This window comes from Mauremys mutica, chromosome 3 (genome assembly GCF_020497125.1).
Source record: "Mauremys mutica isolate MM-2020 ecotype Southern chromosome 3, ASM2049712v1, whole genome shotgun sequence".
NCBI lineage: Eukaryota > Metazoa > Chordata > Testudines > Geoemydidae > Mauremys > Mauremys mutica.
The window spans coordinates 150,852,012-150,867,781 of record NC_059074.1 but is presented as its reverse complement, the minus strand read 5'-3'; the positions used below and the strand labels follow the sequence as shown (position 1 = coordinate 150,867,781).

Genomic DNA, 15,770 nt, shown 5'->3' with positions numbered 1-15,770 from the left:
CACATTCATCAAATGAAGCTTTTCCTGAAACCTCTTGGCAGACTTTGTCCTATATGTTCAGTGGTTACATTTCTATCATTGTCCAGCTGGGCTGAAAAGCTTCTCCTTAAAATTGCTTAGAAACACTGTGTCCATTCCAGAGCTGTCTGCATTGTAAGAACTTCATCTGGAATAAACAGGCATCTGATACCAAATCCTGATCTCCCAAGTCCCTTGATAATACCAGTCCCTTGCTCAGTGACTATTGATGCAAGCAGACTTCCTTATTTTCTGCCAGTTAGAAATCCTCTGCCAATGTATGGTACCTGCTTTGGGCCCATTCGTTAAGAAACTCTCATGGACTTTGTGAAGTCGGTACTGTCCATTCAGCCCTAAGCAAAACTGGCTGACTCCTCCCATTCCAAATCCTGCTCTCTGTTACATGCATGGCATTAGTTGGTGAGAACAAGGAGTCTGATTTTCTCACAACTGTTGTCAACCAAGAGTAACAGCTCTTACATCAGTCAAGGAGGTGGTAAAGCAAAACAAAAGCCACACATGTGTGGAACGATCCTGTTGCTGAACCGTAGAAATATGGATCCCACATACAACAAACTTTATAAAGAGTTAATCAATAACGTCTTCTACAGATATGCTTGTAACCATTATGACATATGCTTCTTCTGTATGTGCAATGCTAATAACGTATATTAATAACTTATTAACCCTTTATAAACCTGTTATCAATGGAACCTTCATATACAGTGTGCCCAAAATGCAACCTGACTGACAGAGTTAACCAGCAGTGGCCCATGATTGATTGATTACAGTTCACCACATGACAGCCTCTCAACTAGCAATTTGATATTTCACTGTGGGAGAGATGTCTATAAAATCTGCAGCAAATTGTGCTGCCTGGAGAAGGAGTACACAAGGCGTGAAACTCATCCCACACATCTGCTCTGCTGGATTCTGTATTCTGAGGAGATTCACAACAAAGGCTGGATCTTGCATCTTACCTCGTACCTGTTTTCCCCACTGATGGTTGGAACCTGGAGACTCCAGGCTGGGTGCTCAAGTCTGAAATGCTGGGAAATAAGAGTGGACAGCTTCCAGTTATTGGGCTTGCTCAGTAAGGCCCATGATACCATCACCCCATTCTACACCTCATTCTCATCTACTACCTACTTTACAGCGCTTGTCTATCTCCACTCTCCTAGCACACAATCTCCTAAATGAGAGCAAGAACTGCCTGCTCTGTAGCCTCTGCCATCTGGCACAGCTGCCTTGTATCTCTGTGAGTTAGCTAGCTCTCCATATTTTTGCAACTCTCATGTGAAAATCTCTCTTACCTATATCCACTCTTTTCCCTCCCTCAGACCAAATGCTCACATATAGTCATTAGATGCTGTCTTTACACCACTGTCTTTGTAATTTATATTATATTCTGCCTTATATTATCTAGCTCTATGAAACATTGTGGGCTGCCATTTGTATGAACGACACGATCAGGTACCAAATAAAGTACTGACTTGTGCATACGATCCAGAGTCCATCCCACCCCTCCTGTCTTCCACACCTTCCTCATCCAATCTAGGCAACACAAACCATGTGTGCCAGGCCATAGGCTAAAGGCAGGTGTACACACTACCTTTCACTGTGCTGCCTGCCACACAATGTGCTAAACATGTGCAAAGATGACGAGACCAGGGATACAACACGTGCATTACATGTTGGGGATCTCGCTGCTACTCTATTTTCACACACACACACATGCTACCTCCTGGCAGTTTGCAGTTGGAATCTCCACTTCCTCAGCCCAGTCCTCCTACCAGTATATAGCTCCACTGCTGGCCATTGGCTTTGCCAAACAGCAGCAGAGCAACACTGACATGATTTTTGTCAGTTTCCAGTGTCACTCACATGATTTTGAATAGAGCCGGGCAGCAAACCCTTTTCCCATCCCACAATTATTTTGAAGAATTTGAAAATCTGTATCATCCCCAATTGGGACAAAATCTCAAAAATATTCATGAAATGGAAAAAACAAATTGGTTTGTGTCAATTGAAACATTTTGCTGCAATGATTTTTGAAATGTTTTGTTTCCCTTTTTCCCCTTTGATTAACTCTTTTTAGTCTAAATAGCTTAAAATTTGAATGAAAAAGTAATTCCGAACCAGTACCTTGGAATTCTTTGTTTTGAAAACATCAAAGAATCATTTCAACAGTTTCAAAACTTTTTTTTCAACATTTTTTTGAATCAGGAGATTCGTCAGAACCGACCTTGCTTCACAAACAGTTTTGGTTTTGATGATGATGCATTTTTACACACACACACGACTCATCAAAAAAATCCCCACTGGCCCTAGTTCTGAATAGTAAAAGTGAAAGCGTCCAGAGACTTGTTACGTTCACAGTGCTGCTGCTGCTGCTGCTTTTGACGATACTCCAAGTAGCTGCAGCGATTCTGGAGTTGTCTGTCTGCAGACTCAGGAAGATACATTACTGCTGTATCAGCTCACACGTGAAAGATTTTCTTAACAACCATAACGCCTAGAAAACAAATTACAAACAAAAGAAAAATCTTAAATGCTGCAGATGGCGATGATTTAAGGTTCCTCACACTCACCAGAGGGAAAAGTTTATTTTTCACCACTGTCCAGTGGATTTTTCAAGCCTTGGACAAGAGCCTAGAGATCATGGAGATGCCATAAGAGCTCCATTGTTCAGGTTACATTGCGATTTGCGCTTAAAGCAGGGACAAAATACTTTTTTAATGCATGAATAAGAGTGCAGTGTTTCTCAGTGGGTGCAATTTGAACCTCGGGTGAGTTCTGAGGGGATGGGTGCTGGGGCACAACCTACCAGCTGAGGAAAATAAAATGGCAGATCTACTGCTGAAGAACACTATATAAGAGTTAGGCCAGGCATTATTATGGTATGGTCACTAAGGAGCCAGGGGAGGATAGGAAAGGAGCATCTTGCCCCCACCCTATTCCTGTTGCTAACAGAGCAATCTCTGCTTCCTGTACAGAGTGGAGCTCTCTCAACTTCCTGTAAAGTGCTCGGCTCTGGTGCAGGGGAAGCAGCACTCCTGAAGTTGTGGAGCTGGCATTGCAGCCTGTGTAAACAGGATTGCCCCAGAGCTGGGCACTGCGTGGATACATGAGCAGGGAATCACCAGCAGCAGCCACTCCATCCCCATCCAGGCCACTAAGATGGCACCAGGCCTCTAACTAGTAAGCCCACCAGCACACCCATCCCAAAGATCTCCCCCCAGTCTGGCAACCTCTGCACCATCCCACCACAACAGGTCCCCGAGCACCAATATACCACATGCAATTTTTTCCATGGCCCCAGTCTCAGAATCTTGTGGCTTGTGGGATGTTAGGTGGATCCTAACAGGAAACTGGAAGTGTTTTTTGGGTCCTGAATAGAAGAAGGTTGAAAATCCCTTATACGGTGTATCCTCCCCAGACTTACGACACTTACTCTTTGAGTACAGAAAGAATTTGCTGGGGATTTTCATTTTCATCTGTTAATTAGTTTATAAATTATTGGTATTTTAAGTGGCCCCCTTTAGGAGCTTTTGGGGTGAGCCTAATCTTTTTCTTCCCCCTAGTTCCTTCTAACAAAGGAATTCCTGGTTTAGATTTGAAAATGGGCTCAGTTCTTGACAGAAAACCTGAACTCTCACCTGTTATTTTATATACCTTATCATTAATATATGTATTAAATAGCGTAAGTACATGTCAGTAATCTTTGTACATGATTATGTTTCATAGTATGCATTGTGCAGCTCATCTGGTTTTTATATGGTCATAATGTAAAAATATAGTAGAAATGTATCTGTGTTTTTTATGAGATAGGCAATGCAGACTGTAACCATCTTTTCCTCCTTTATCCCTCTGACATATGGTATCCGGAGACATCTAATTTTAAGATTATAACTCACATACGATTATTAAATAACAGTACTTTGGAAAGTAAGAGGTAAGGCTCTGCAATGCAATTTTCAGTTCTTTGACGCATGCATTGCAGGTGACTATTGTTGAACCGAAAGTGAGCATGTGAAAGAGACTACTATGCTGCTGGTGCGGTTGAACATCACTGTGGTAGTGATTTAATGCTTGGAGGCTGCTTGTATGTTGAGTGTGGATGTTGCCTTAACTCATTCCTTTGATGTGTAATATTTGTGTTAGGAGAAAATGCAGCTGAGCAACTTTAACTGTAAAGGGTTAGATTGCACCTTTAGGCACAGCCCTGAAGCTCTCCTTTCCACCCCCTGTACCAGCAGCAATTACAACAGTCCCTTTGCCAGCTCAGCTGTACTGGTAAATGGTTGCAGCCAAGGATCCCTCCACTCTCCTCCTCCACTTCTGCTGTTCTGAGCATTGGGGTCTAACCAGACACAAGGTCTGGGTAGCTTTCTCAGGGATTTAAGAGGTTCCTCTTATTCCGCTGCATGGTCACAATCTGTCCCTAAATTAGTCAAGCTTGTGTCCAAAAACTGTTTTGCTTTGTTTTGTGGAGACCACAGAGATTGGTCTGATGGGGTGATGGGGCATACTGTATATACTCTACTTGAATTCAGGGTAGCATTTGACACAGTCCTGCACAACAGGCTAATCCACCAAATTAGCAAATTCAGCATAGAAGGCACCAGCCCTGTATGGATAAGGAATAGGTTAGATGAGGGTGGCGGGAGGTCTCATATTTTTCATAGAATGGATCACACCTTGATGGAGAGAATGCCTCATGGACTCCTTCCCCTCCCCCCCCCCACCTTCACTTATCAGCCCTGTGGCAAGTTCATCAATCACTTACATGGAAAAGTCATATTAAGAAAATATTTTAACTGCCTTTTAATGTGATTTAGCAGCAGGAAACAAGGAGGAAAGCCAGTTCTCTGCAGATCACCATAAAGTGCCTCTCAGACCACAGGGAATGTGCCACTGGGTTAGATGATCAAGGTCAGTTTCCCCGATGGAAGACGATGATGAGTGGACTCCCTCCGAAAATGGCACGGGGCCTGCTGGTTTCATTCCCAAGTATAAAGGACTCAGAGGGAGGTTTCACTAATAGGGGCGCCTGGCTTGTGGATGACACTAGATTGCCCAACAACTAAAGTAGATGTATGGAATCAAACACATAAAGACCTAGATAGGTGGGCACTATTAGGGGACTATCTGTGAAATAACGAGATTGGTGGTCAGGAGTTGTGATGGGATGGGATGCACATTAAGCATACTGGTTCTGCGGTACACACTGTAGGACAAGGATGGAGAACCATGAAGCAAAATGACTAGTTGAGGGCAACAAGGCACAGAGGCACCAGAAAGTCTGAGTGGCCACCAGAACCCCCCTTGAAGAGCCTGTTAGTCTGCAGCTGGGGAGCACATGGTGACCCCGTCCTTCCGAAAGGAAACCCAGAGGCACAGCCCAGAAAAGGGCCACAGGAGTGGGATGGCTCAGGGGGGGTGGGGGATGGCTCAGGGGACTGGTAATATCAGCTGGAGCTTTTCCCATCTGGCCCCTGGGAAATTGTGGGGGTGCCCCAGACCTGCTGCTCCTATACAGGACAAACTAACTACATCCCCATGGGTCAGGCCCCTGTGGTACCAGAGAGTGGGGCGGGGGGGGGACACATGGAGACTGAAGGGGGGTCTGAGTGCCCCTGATCCACCACTTCCGGGGGTGCCAGATGCTCCTGACTCCCTCATCACTGGGAGAGGGGTGGTGCCCCCCCGATCCCCGCTGCAGGGGGCTGGAGGCGGGGAGGCCCCTCTCTCCCCAGCCCCATTGGAGCGGAGAGGCCCTGGGCTACAGTAGAGCCGCCCCCGGCGCCCTTTCCCCGCCCCCCGCGTTGCCTGCCTGCGGCCCCGGCCGGTGCTCGCCCGGAGTCCGGAGAGCCGCGGTGCGATGTGCAGGGCGCAGGGGGACGCCGTGGCCGGGCGGCGCGGGTGGCGGCTGCCCGGGACGCTGCTGCTGCTGCTGGCCTACGTGGGCTACCTGCTGCTGGGCAGCACGGCGTTCTGGGCGCTGGAGGGGCCCGCCGAGCGCCACTCGGCGCAGCAGCTGCTGCAGGGCAAGTGGGAGCTGCTGGGCAATTACACGTGCCTGAAGGGGCCGGCCCTGGAGCGCCTCATTCAGGTAGGGGGCTGGGGACTCCCCCCGGGAGGCTGGGGCGGAGGGTCTGGCGATCCCCTCCCAAGGGGAAGTGGCTGTGCGCTCCCCCCCCCCCCGAAGGGGCAAGTAGCCATAGCCCCTGGGTGGGCACGTGGTCGTAGAATCATAGACTATCAGGGTTGGAAGGGACCTCAGGAGGTCACCTAGTCCAACCCCCTGCTCAAAGCTGGGCCAATCCCCAACTGAGGAGTAGGGGGCGCTGGGTGAGATGTTGAGTGAGTGGTGCCCCTTCCCTGGGGGAGCTCCAGCAGGAGCGGTACCAATGCATGGCTGGCACTCAGGGGGCTTTGGGACTCTCTCTGCTTGAAGAGATCAGCGTGTCCATCCCTTGGGTGGCAGGCGCCTGTTTAGGATGCAGGCTCTTCCCTCAGATATCTTCTTATCAATCAGCCTTTCTTGGAAAGCGGCTTCTTGAAGGTTCCTTTCTGTGTCCCGTTTTCCTTAGCCTCCTGCTGCCTGTTTGGCTTCACTGAGCAATTAGCCCTTAAAGTCGGGGTAATCAGTTATTTTTGGTCAAGGTCCATATTTCTTGCTCAAGGTGTAGTCAAGGTCCGGACTCCAGTGAACCGTGTTTCACACTGCAATAGCAATAATGATCATAAGTAAATAAAAAGATTTCGGGGTCTCTTCGAAAGCATCTGGCCATCTGGATTTGGCCCACAGTTTGCCTATTGACTACCCCTGCTGCAGGGCCTGGCAGGGGGCAGTTTTGTTTAGCCATGTACTTGATTCTGTGGGACTAAAGGGATGTGAATCACACCTTCTGTTTCAATGTGTATCTTTCACCACCTTCCATCTGCTTACCAATGTGTAACTCACACCCCCGCACACCTCACCTGGGAGCTTGTCCCAGCACTGGATTCCTGCGATGGATGGTGTGTCCTTAGGGAGCCCCGCTGGACCCTAGATTTGTAAATCTGCACATGAATTAGGCAGACCTGGCCAGTGCTAGTAATATCTTATGTATTCCCCAAATCATCAAGGCAACAGTATTCCATTTTATACCTGTACAGAGTCTGTCATATTTAAAAGTCATTTTATGTCTCTTAAAATGTAGCCATTTCATCCCTCCTTTTCTTAGACTGGTGTGTCATTTTACTTAATTTTGCTCCCCCAACCCCCATTTGCTTCTGACAGCTGAAAATATGGTTATTAATAAGTAGAGGTTTTGACATTTCCAGTGACACTTTTAGGAACAATCTTTGAATTGTGGGGCTGCCCCAATCTTTAACATTTATTTTCCCCAGTATGTTTAAAATTAGCCATTCTGTCCCGGTAATTTTTCTGCAATTGTTTGTAACGTGTCTGTTCTCCAGGTATCTCTGGCCATATTTTCGTTATTATGATGATTCCTAAATATCTTTCTCCCCTCATTTATCCTGAGTAAACTGTCAGTCTTTAAGCCACCTGGCTTGGTAGAATAGAGATAGTGGTAGAATTTTTCATAATAAGATCCTGGCCAGTTTTCTAAGGGCTAATTGCAGGTTGTATTGCTTCATTTTAGCAGTGAATCAGAATGCATTACAGCGTACGTTATCTTACCAGTGATAATGTCGTATAATAATTAATACGGAAACTTCTTTGCAGAGAGTTTAATTGGCATCAAGTATCACTTTTTTCCAATTTTCTGTTCATTATTTGAAAGAACAAGTGTCAAACAAGCCAGTACAAAAAACATGCTTTTAAATGATGCTGAGGATATTTCCATGACAACTGTGCAATGCCCAAATAGGACAAATATATTCTTGCTGACACCCCTAGGGGCCACACATGGGCAAAATGGGGGCAGTTTTGGTTTTGCAGAACCTCTGCATCAGGCAGGTATTGGTTTGGAAAACCCAAAATCCAACCCAGGAGTGATTTGGATACGAGGCCCACTTGACCTAAACGTCTCTGGTTCAGGAGGGTGCGAGAGACTAAATACGTGGTTCTTGTTTGGGCCCATCTCTGTTTCAGATAGGTGACTTGGGTTTTGCCAAACCAAATGCTTGTGGTGGTTTGGATGGTAGTGTCATCGAACCTGACCCCAGTGGGGTGTGGGTAAATCTTTGCATTTTTGTTTCATCTGTTCAAAAAACCCACCATCACAATTGAGCTTTGTTAAGAGTCTTAGCAGAGATTGTGAGGATTGACTTGGAAAAGGTAGTCGATGGGGCGGGGGGAGCTTTTCAGCCTTACTGACTAAGATCTAACAATATCCAGTGGCTATAAGTTGAAGTTAGATAAATTCAGCCTTGAAATGAGATGCAATTTCGTAGCAGGAAGAAGCAGCAACACTGGAACAGCTCATCAGGGGAGATGGTGGACTCACCATGGCTTGTAGTCTTTAAGGTGAGATCAGATAGCTTTCTGAGAGAAATCCTACAGCCAAGGGCAGCAGAGAGATGGGGGGAGGTTGGGGTAGTTGGTCATGATGATCCCCTCTGGCCTAGGAGCTGTGAATCTATGAATCCAACTGTTCATCCCTCTCTCCATGTGCCAGGAACAGGAAGCTGTACATTGCCCTTAACGTGCTCATAACACTTGCAGCTCTGCATTAAGACAATGACCATAACCAAACATCGTGCTTCAGGGTTTCAGCCAGTCACCTGCAGGGGTCTGGAAGGAATTTCACAATGCTGACCCCTATTCACAGTTGGCCAGATGTATTCTTGGCAGGGATAGAGGGGTGTGTCACCTTCCTCTGAGGCATTGGGGATTGGCCACTGCGGTACACAGGACACCAGATGGGGTGGACAAGTGCACTGAGGTGATGCAGAGAGTCTGCTTTCTCAGATGCTTGGCTGGTGTCGAGTCTTGCTCACGTGATCAGGGTCAAACTGATTGCCAGATTTGGGTCAGGAAGGAATTTTCCCTGAAATGATATTGGCAGAGACCTTGGGTTTTTTTCTCTCTTTCCTCTACAGTATGCAGCACGGATCGTCTAGGATCATTTCGGCATATCTCATGCAATCAATTACATTGGCCTCTATGCCTGTGGCACACAACAGTTTCGTCTCTTGAGGACTCGAAATATTTTAGTCTAATCCAAGGTATTGGCCTCAATATAGGGTATATTTAATAGCCTGTGATACACAGGAGGTCAGACTAGATGATCCAATAGTCCCTTCTGGCCTTAAATGCTGTGAAACACTATTATGCTGATTGTCCCGTTCTCTCACCCCCAGAAGTGATAGACTGTAAGCTCTTTGGGGCAGGGACTGTCTTTTTATTATATGCAGTACAGTGAGTAGCACAATGGGGCTCTGATACCTACTCTGGCCCCTAGGCTCTACCATAATAGAATGAATGATATGATCCACATTGTGTGCTAACTGTACAAACAACCTAGTGCAACATTTGAGTTGAGCTAATTAGCCAGAGGAAGTAGGAAATAAAGCTGATGAGTCCAGTTTTGCATTTCACAGCATATGCCCGAGTTCAAAGTCTCACTCTTATCCTTGAGAGAACAAGCAACATCTGGCAGATGTCAGTCCCTTTGCTCAAGACTGGATGGCGCTCCAGTACTACGGTGATGAATGCAGTGTAGATAAGCAGTTATATAGAAGAGAAGAATTGCTACATCCCACAATGGGTGCTGGGCGCTTTACAGAATAAATACAAAGGCATGGCCTTTGCTCTGAGGAGCTTACCATGCAATTTTTAGGTGAAGGAGAATAACAAACAGTAATGGGGGATGGGAGAAGAAGGACAAAGTTTACAGTTAAAGGAATTAGTGATAAGCTAGTCACAGTGCCACAGAGAACCAAAAGGCCTTTCCAGTGTGTTTTTGCTGATTTGTTTTACCACGTGCAGTGAAAATGGGAGACCCACATTCTATTCTGAGCTCGGACTTCTCACTGTTCGCTGTGGTGCTGAAGGTAGTTTTGAAGCCAGCTCTGTCCTCCCTGACTAGAGATTGGCCGCAACATGCAGTGAAGGAACTAGATGGGGAAGGAAGTTAAAGGGTTTTTTTCTTACTCTTGTTATTAAATTAGAAGGTTCTTGTGCCGGCCGGACTTCCTGCTACATGAAACCCTGGCCTGATCTTGAATAGCCCTATATATTTTTTGTTTAATAGGTTTTCATGATGAGTTTAATGAAAAACCCAAACAAATCACACAAGAGCCCCCTTCTTGTCCAGTTCCTGTTCCAATTTCCTTTGTGGCATTGCTTGGATACTGTGTGTGGTACATGCACACAAAAAACAAACAAATAAAATGACCTGTTCCCTCAGTCATCTGTTCACCCACTGGTTACCTGGCAAAGTCATGATCGGTCCTATCTCACCATCATGTTGGTATTCTAGACACATAATTTGATTACTTGCAAACTAGGAAAGAGCTGGACACAGTGGTTATGAAAAAGCAAAAGCAGTGGCTGGGCTTTTTAATCACTTTGACATATTTCACAGTCTGTGAAGTTCTTTAGCATTGTTTATATACAAAGCTTTCTCGTTAGGGTTACCTCCAAACACATTTATTACGGTAGAGTCCTGGGGCTGACAGCGGATGGAGTCTCATTTTGCTACACACTGTACAAACATATAATTTCATATCCTATTTATTATGGTTGTGCCTTGTAACTGACCAAGATTGGGGCTCTGTTGTGCTAGGCCAGGGGAAGACAACCTATGGCATGTGAGCTGATTTTCAGTGGCACTCTCACTGCCCAGGTCCTGGCCACCGGTCCGGGGGGCTCTGCATTTTAATTTAATTTTAAATGAAGCTTCTTAAACATGTTAAAAACCTTATTTACTTTACATACAACAATAGCTTAGTTATATATTATAGACTTCTAGAAAGAGACCTTCTAAAAACGTTAAAATGTATTACTGGCACACGAAACCTTAAATTAGAGTGACTAAATGAAGACTCAGCATACCACTCCTGAAAGGTTGCCGACCCATGTGCTAGGCACTGTACAAACACAGTAATACAGTCCTGTTCTGATGAGCTTAGTCTAAACAGACAAGACAGACGCAGGGTGGGAGGAAAGGTAACCTACAAGCAAAGTGATCAATGCAGTGTGGTGGTTGCAAATGTCATGTTTGTTCAGCAATTTTTTTTTATTTTGTTATGTAAATCGTTCAGTGGAATGATGGGAGGAGCTAGATAGAAGGACAAAGGAAGGGAGGGGCAGGAAGGGTTGGAGCAAACAGTCAAAGCACACAGGGGCAAGAACGTTCAGAAGCAGTCTGATGGCAACCATTCCGTTTCATAAATTAGGTAGCGTTCATAAACTAGGTAGTGTTGGATTGACAGCCCTCGAGGCTAAAGTTTATTACATATCCCCAGAACAGGTACAGCTTGGACAACAGCAGAGCAGGCTTTGTCCACATGCTGCTCCCTTCCAAAGTGTCTCTGCTGTACCCTGGAGAGACCACCTCTCAGGGGGAGAAACAAGTGCAGTGTCCTTGGTCTCTTTAATCCTTGGCCATACTTCTGAGACTATAAGCAAAGGTGCTGTGTGTGATGTGGACAGCTGGTCACAAGGAACTGGACTGAAAGCATCAGCTCATGTTGCACAAAGCACCAATCAGCCAATAGATAGTAACAGCTTTGGTTGATGGGTTCAGACAGATGGCTTAGATGAGAGAGGCTCTGTAATCAGGAGAGGATGGCTTAGGTGGCTAAGCCTGGTGTTATATAAACTATTATTTGCTTTCCGGTCCCCTTGATGGTTTTCATTCTGTTGAAAGTGTATTCACCACCTTTTCCAATCCCGTCAGGCTCCTTCTCTCCCTTCTTCTGCACTACATTTCTCAGCACAAGACAAGCACTGGTGCAATGAAGCTGGGTTGCGTTTTTGGATCTAATACATCAGAATCCTGGAGCCCACCCAGGCACCTCCCACAGTTGTCTATTTCTGATCTAGAGTTGTTCCATATGCACGCCCAACTACCCACCACGCCAATCACACACACATGGATCAGACAGACAGTTTTAATTATTAAAGACTGGGACATCATAACTAAGAGGAAGGTTTCTGTAAAGAGCTATTCAACCCGAAGCTCCAGATCTAAACATCCCGAACTTTGAAGAAGCCTAGTTTCCTTTCCGGCTTTAAGAACACCTGAAACAAACCTTCTTTCATTTGTGGTATACAAGAAAATATATCCTTCAGCGGCTGTTCGCCACGTAGGCTGGATGCGTCGCTGTGCCTGAGCTGAACTGGTTATCCAGACTCTCTCACTCCCTGTGCTGTGATGTATGCCAGAATTGCGGACTCCGCTGCAGCTACAGTTGTTGAACTTCTTCAAAGACCCTGGAATATGTAATATACTTAGACTTCTGTCAGGCGTTTGACTTGGTACCACACGACATTTTGATTAAAAAACTAGAATGATATAAAACAAACACGGTGCACATTAAATGGATTTAAAACTGGCTAACTGATGGGTCTCAAAATATAATTGTCATTGGGTGGGTGTGTTTCAAGTGGGTTCCTGCAATCAGGGCTTTGGAGCGGATCTCAGAGCTGCAGCGCGGACCAGTAGGTTTTATGCCTGGAGCTGGAGTGGAGCAATTTAAATATCTAATTTCTCCAAATCGCTGCCTGCAATGATCAGTTCTTAGCCCTACACTATTTAACATATTTATCAATGACCTGGAAGAAAACATAAAATAACTAATGAATTTTGCAGATGACACAAAAATTGTGGAGTGGTGAATAGTGAAGAGGCAGGTCACTAATACAGGCTGATCTGGATCATTTGGTAAACTGGGCGCAAGCAAACATGTATTTTAATATGGCTTAATGTAAATGTGTACACCTAGGATCAAAGAATGGAGGCCATAGTTACAGGATGGAGGACTCTGTCCTGGGAAGAAGTGACTCTGAAAAAGATTTGGGGGTTGTGGTGGATAATCAGCTGAACGTGAGCTCCCAGTGTGACACTGTGGTCAAAAGAATTAATATGATCTTTGGGTGCATAAACAGGGGAATCTTTAAGTAGGAGTAGAGAGGTTATTTTACCTCTGTATTTGGCACTGGTGTGGCCACTGCTGGAATACTGTGTCCAGTTCTAGTGTCCACAAGAAGGATGTTGATAAATTGGAGAGGTTCAGCAAAGAACCTCAAGAATGATTAAAGAATTAGAAACCATTCAGTGATAGACTGAAGGTGCTCAATCTATTTAGCTTAACAAAAAGAAGGTTAAGCGGTGAGTTGATTATAGTCTATAACCGGAGTAGGCAAACTGTATGGCCCGAGGGCCGCATCTGGGTATGGAAATTGTATGATGGGCCATGAATGCTTATGAAATTGGGGGTTGGGTGTGGGAGGAGGTGAGGGCTCCAGCTGGGGATGCAGGCTCTGTGGTGGGTCCAGAAATGAGGAGCTCAGTGTGCAAGAAGAGGCTCCAGGCTGGGGCATGGGGTTGGGGCACGGGCGGAGGGGGAAGGGCTCCAGCTGGGGGTGCAGGCTCCGGGGATGAGGGTTTGGAGTGCATCAGGGTGCTCTGGGCTGGGACCAAGGGGTTTGTTGGGCAGAAGGGGGATCAGGGCAGGGGGTTGGGGCATGAGAGGGGGTCAGGGGTGCAGGCTCCGGGCAGCGCTTACCTCAAGCAGCTTCCAGAAGCAGCGGCATGTCCCCATTCTGGCTCCTATGCAGTGACATGGCCAGGCAGTTCTGCATGTTGCCCCATCCACAGGCACCGCCCCTGCAGCTCCCGTTGGCCATGGTTCCTGGCCAATGGGAGCAGCAGGGGGGTACTTGAGGTGGGGGGCAGCGTGCAGGGCCCCTTGGCTGCCCCTACATGTAGGAGACAGAGAGGGGACATGCTGCTGCTTCCAGGAGCCGTGCAGAGCCACGGTACAAACGGAACAGGGCAAGCCCCTGACCCCGCTCCCCGGAGGGTGCTCGAGGGCCAGATTAAAATGTCTGAAAAGCCGGATGCGGCCCCTGGGCCATAGTTTGCCCCCCCCCCGGGACTATAAGTACCTACATGGGGAACAAATATTTAATAATGGGCTCTTCAGTTAGCAGAGAAAGGTCTAACGTGATCTAATGGTTGGAAGTTGAAGCCAGACAAATTCAGACTGGAAATAAGGTGTAAATTTTTAACCCTCAGAGTAATTAACCATTGGACCATTTTACCAAGGGTCGTGGTGGATTCTCCATCTCTGACAATTTTAAAAATCAAGACTGGATGTTTTCCTAAAAGATGGGATCTAGGAATTTTGGGGGGGGAAGTTCTATGGCCTATGCTATACAGGAGGTCAGACTAGATGATCACAATGGTCCCTTCTGGCCTTAGAATCTATGAATTGGAATCCCAGCCACGGGGCCTGGAGCTTCCTTGTTTGCAGCCTTGCTCCAATGTTGTAAATGTATGATTTCCTAGTGGGGTCACTAGGATAATTCCCATTTCTCCCCCTCCCTCATCTCTTTGCTCCACACCCCTCTCATGTCCTACAATGTAGCCCTAATACCTTATTGCCGCTGTTTCCTGTATTTATTGGATTGGCCTGCCCAGTCCCTAGCATTGCAGCAGCGCCGTGTTATTTGAAGCATGTTAATTACACAAACCATGATAGAGAAGGAGAAAATCAAAGAAGACGTAAATAAAATAAATAGATCTTGCCTCCTTCCTTGACTCTCACCAGACCGGAGCACTGTGGATCTGTGAAAGGGAGTTTGGAAAAGGCAGTCATAGACTCACAGGAGCTGGTGCAAGCACCACCTCTGCCCATTCCTCCAGTGCTTCCTTCTTAGTAACAAGCATCCCTTTCTTCTCTGGGCTGAGCTACAGCCAATTCACTGTCATTCAGATCTCTGGCTTGGTCTGGCACTGGGAGAGTAATGAAGCTGTTCATTAAAAAGCTCATTAATAGTGAGGATTATTTGTACATTAATGAGAATGCAGCCTAGTGCACCTGGAATTCTGCTGTGGTGGCCTCCTATACCTTTAAGAGAAGATATGGTGAAGTAAAAATGTGTGGGAACCTACCTACGAAGTCCCTCAGGGAGGACAAGCAATTGTCTAGCACAGCCTTGTGGGACCTTTCTGAAAAGAAGGAGCAGACTCACTGTGGGCTACTCCTTCTGGCCCATAAGATCCCACGCATGAGTTACGTTGTACCTTGTGGTCAGTGGTATTAAAAGCTGCTGATTACTCTAATTGAGTAAGCATGGAAACCGCTTATGCTGACGTCTAACTACAAGATCAGCCACCACCGATGATATTGTAGCCTCGGTTCTGCACTCAGATCTGAATCTAACTATGGGGATCAAATAACTCAGTGGAGCAAGCAGGGGTTGGTTCATCCCCACTTTCTCAAGAACTTGTCCAACAAAAGGCAGGTCTGAGACAGGATGGAATTAATATCCCAAAATGGTTTATTGAGCAAGGGCCTTGTTTAGATGTGGCTTCCCCGAACACCCTGGAAAAAGGCATTAATCCATGTCAAAATCTGGCCTACCATCTCTATATTGTCTTTAAGCAGCTGTGAAGGACATAGGTCCCTCTCACAGATGATTGGTGGCAACTCCCCATCCCACTCTCAGAAAGCAAAACTGGAAGAAAACTTTTCTCCCTTCCTGTTTTCATACTGACATCATAAAAGTGATCAGCTCCGACCCAACCCGACTGTTCTGGTCTGAAAAATGAATAAATGCT

The 15,770-nt window shown here is 46.2% G+C and overlaps 1 protein-coding gene across 1 annotated transcript in view; it reads left to right on the top strand.

The window, feature by feature from the left end:
• Window positions 1-5,898: 5,898 nt before the first annotated feature.
• KCNK17 (potassium two pore domain channel subfamily K member 17) overlaps window positions 5,899-15,770 on the top strand; it is a 49,834-nt gene continuing 39,962 nt past the window's right edge. The window contains exon 1 of the mRNA XM_045010875.1: window positions 5,899-6,133. Within this exon, the coding sequence (XP_044866810.1) occupies window positions 5,903-6,133 (231 nt within the window). The 5' untranslated portion in view covers window positions 5,899-5,902. The remainder of the gene's footprint in view (window positions 6,134-15,770) is intronic.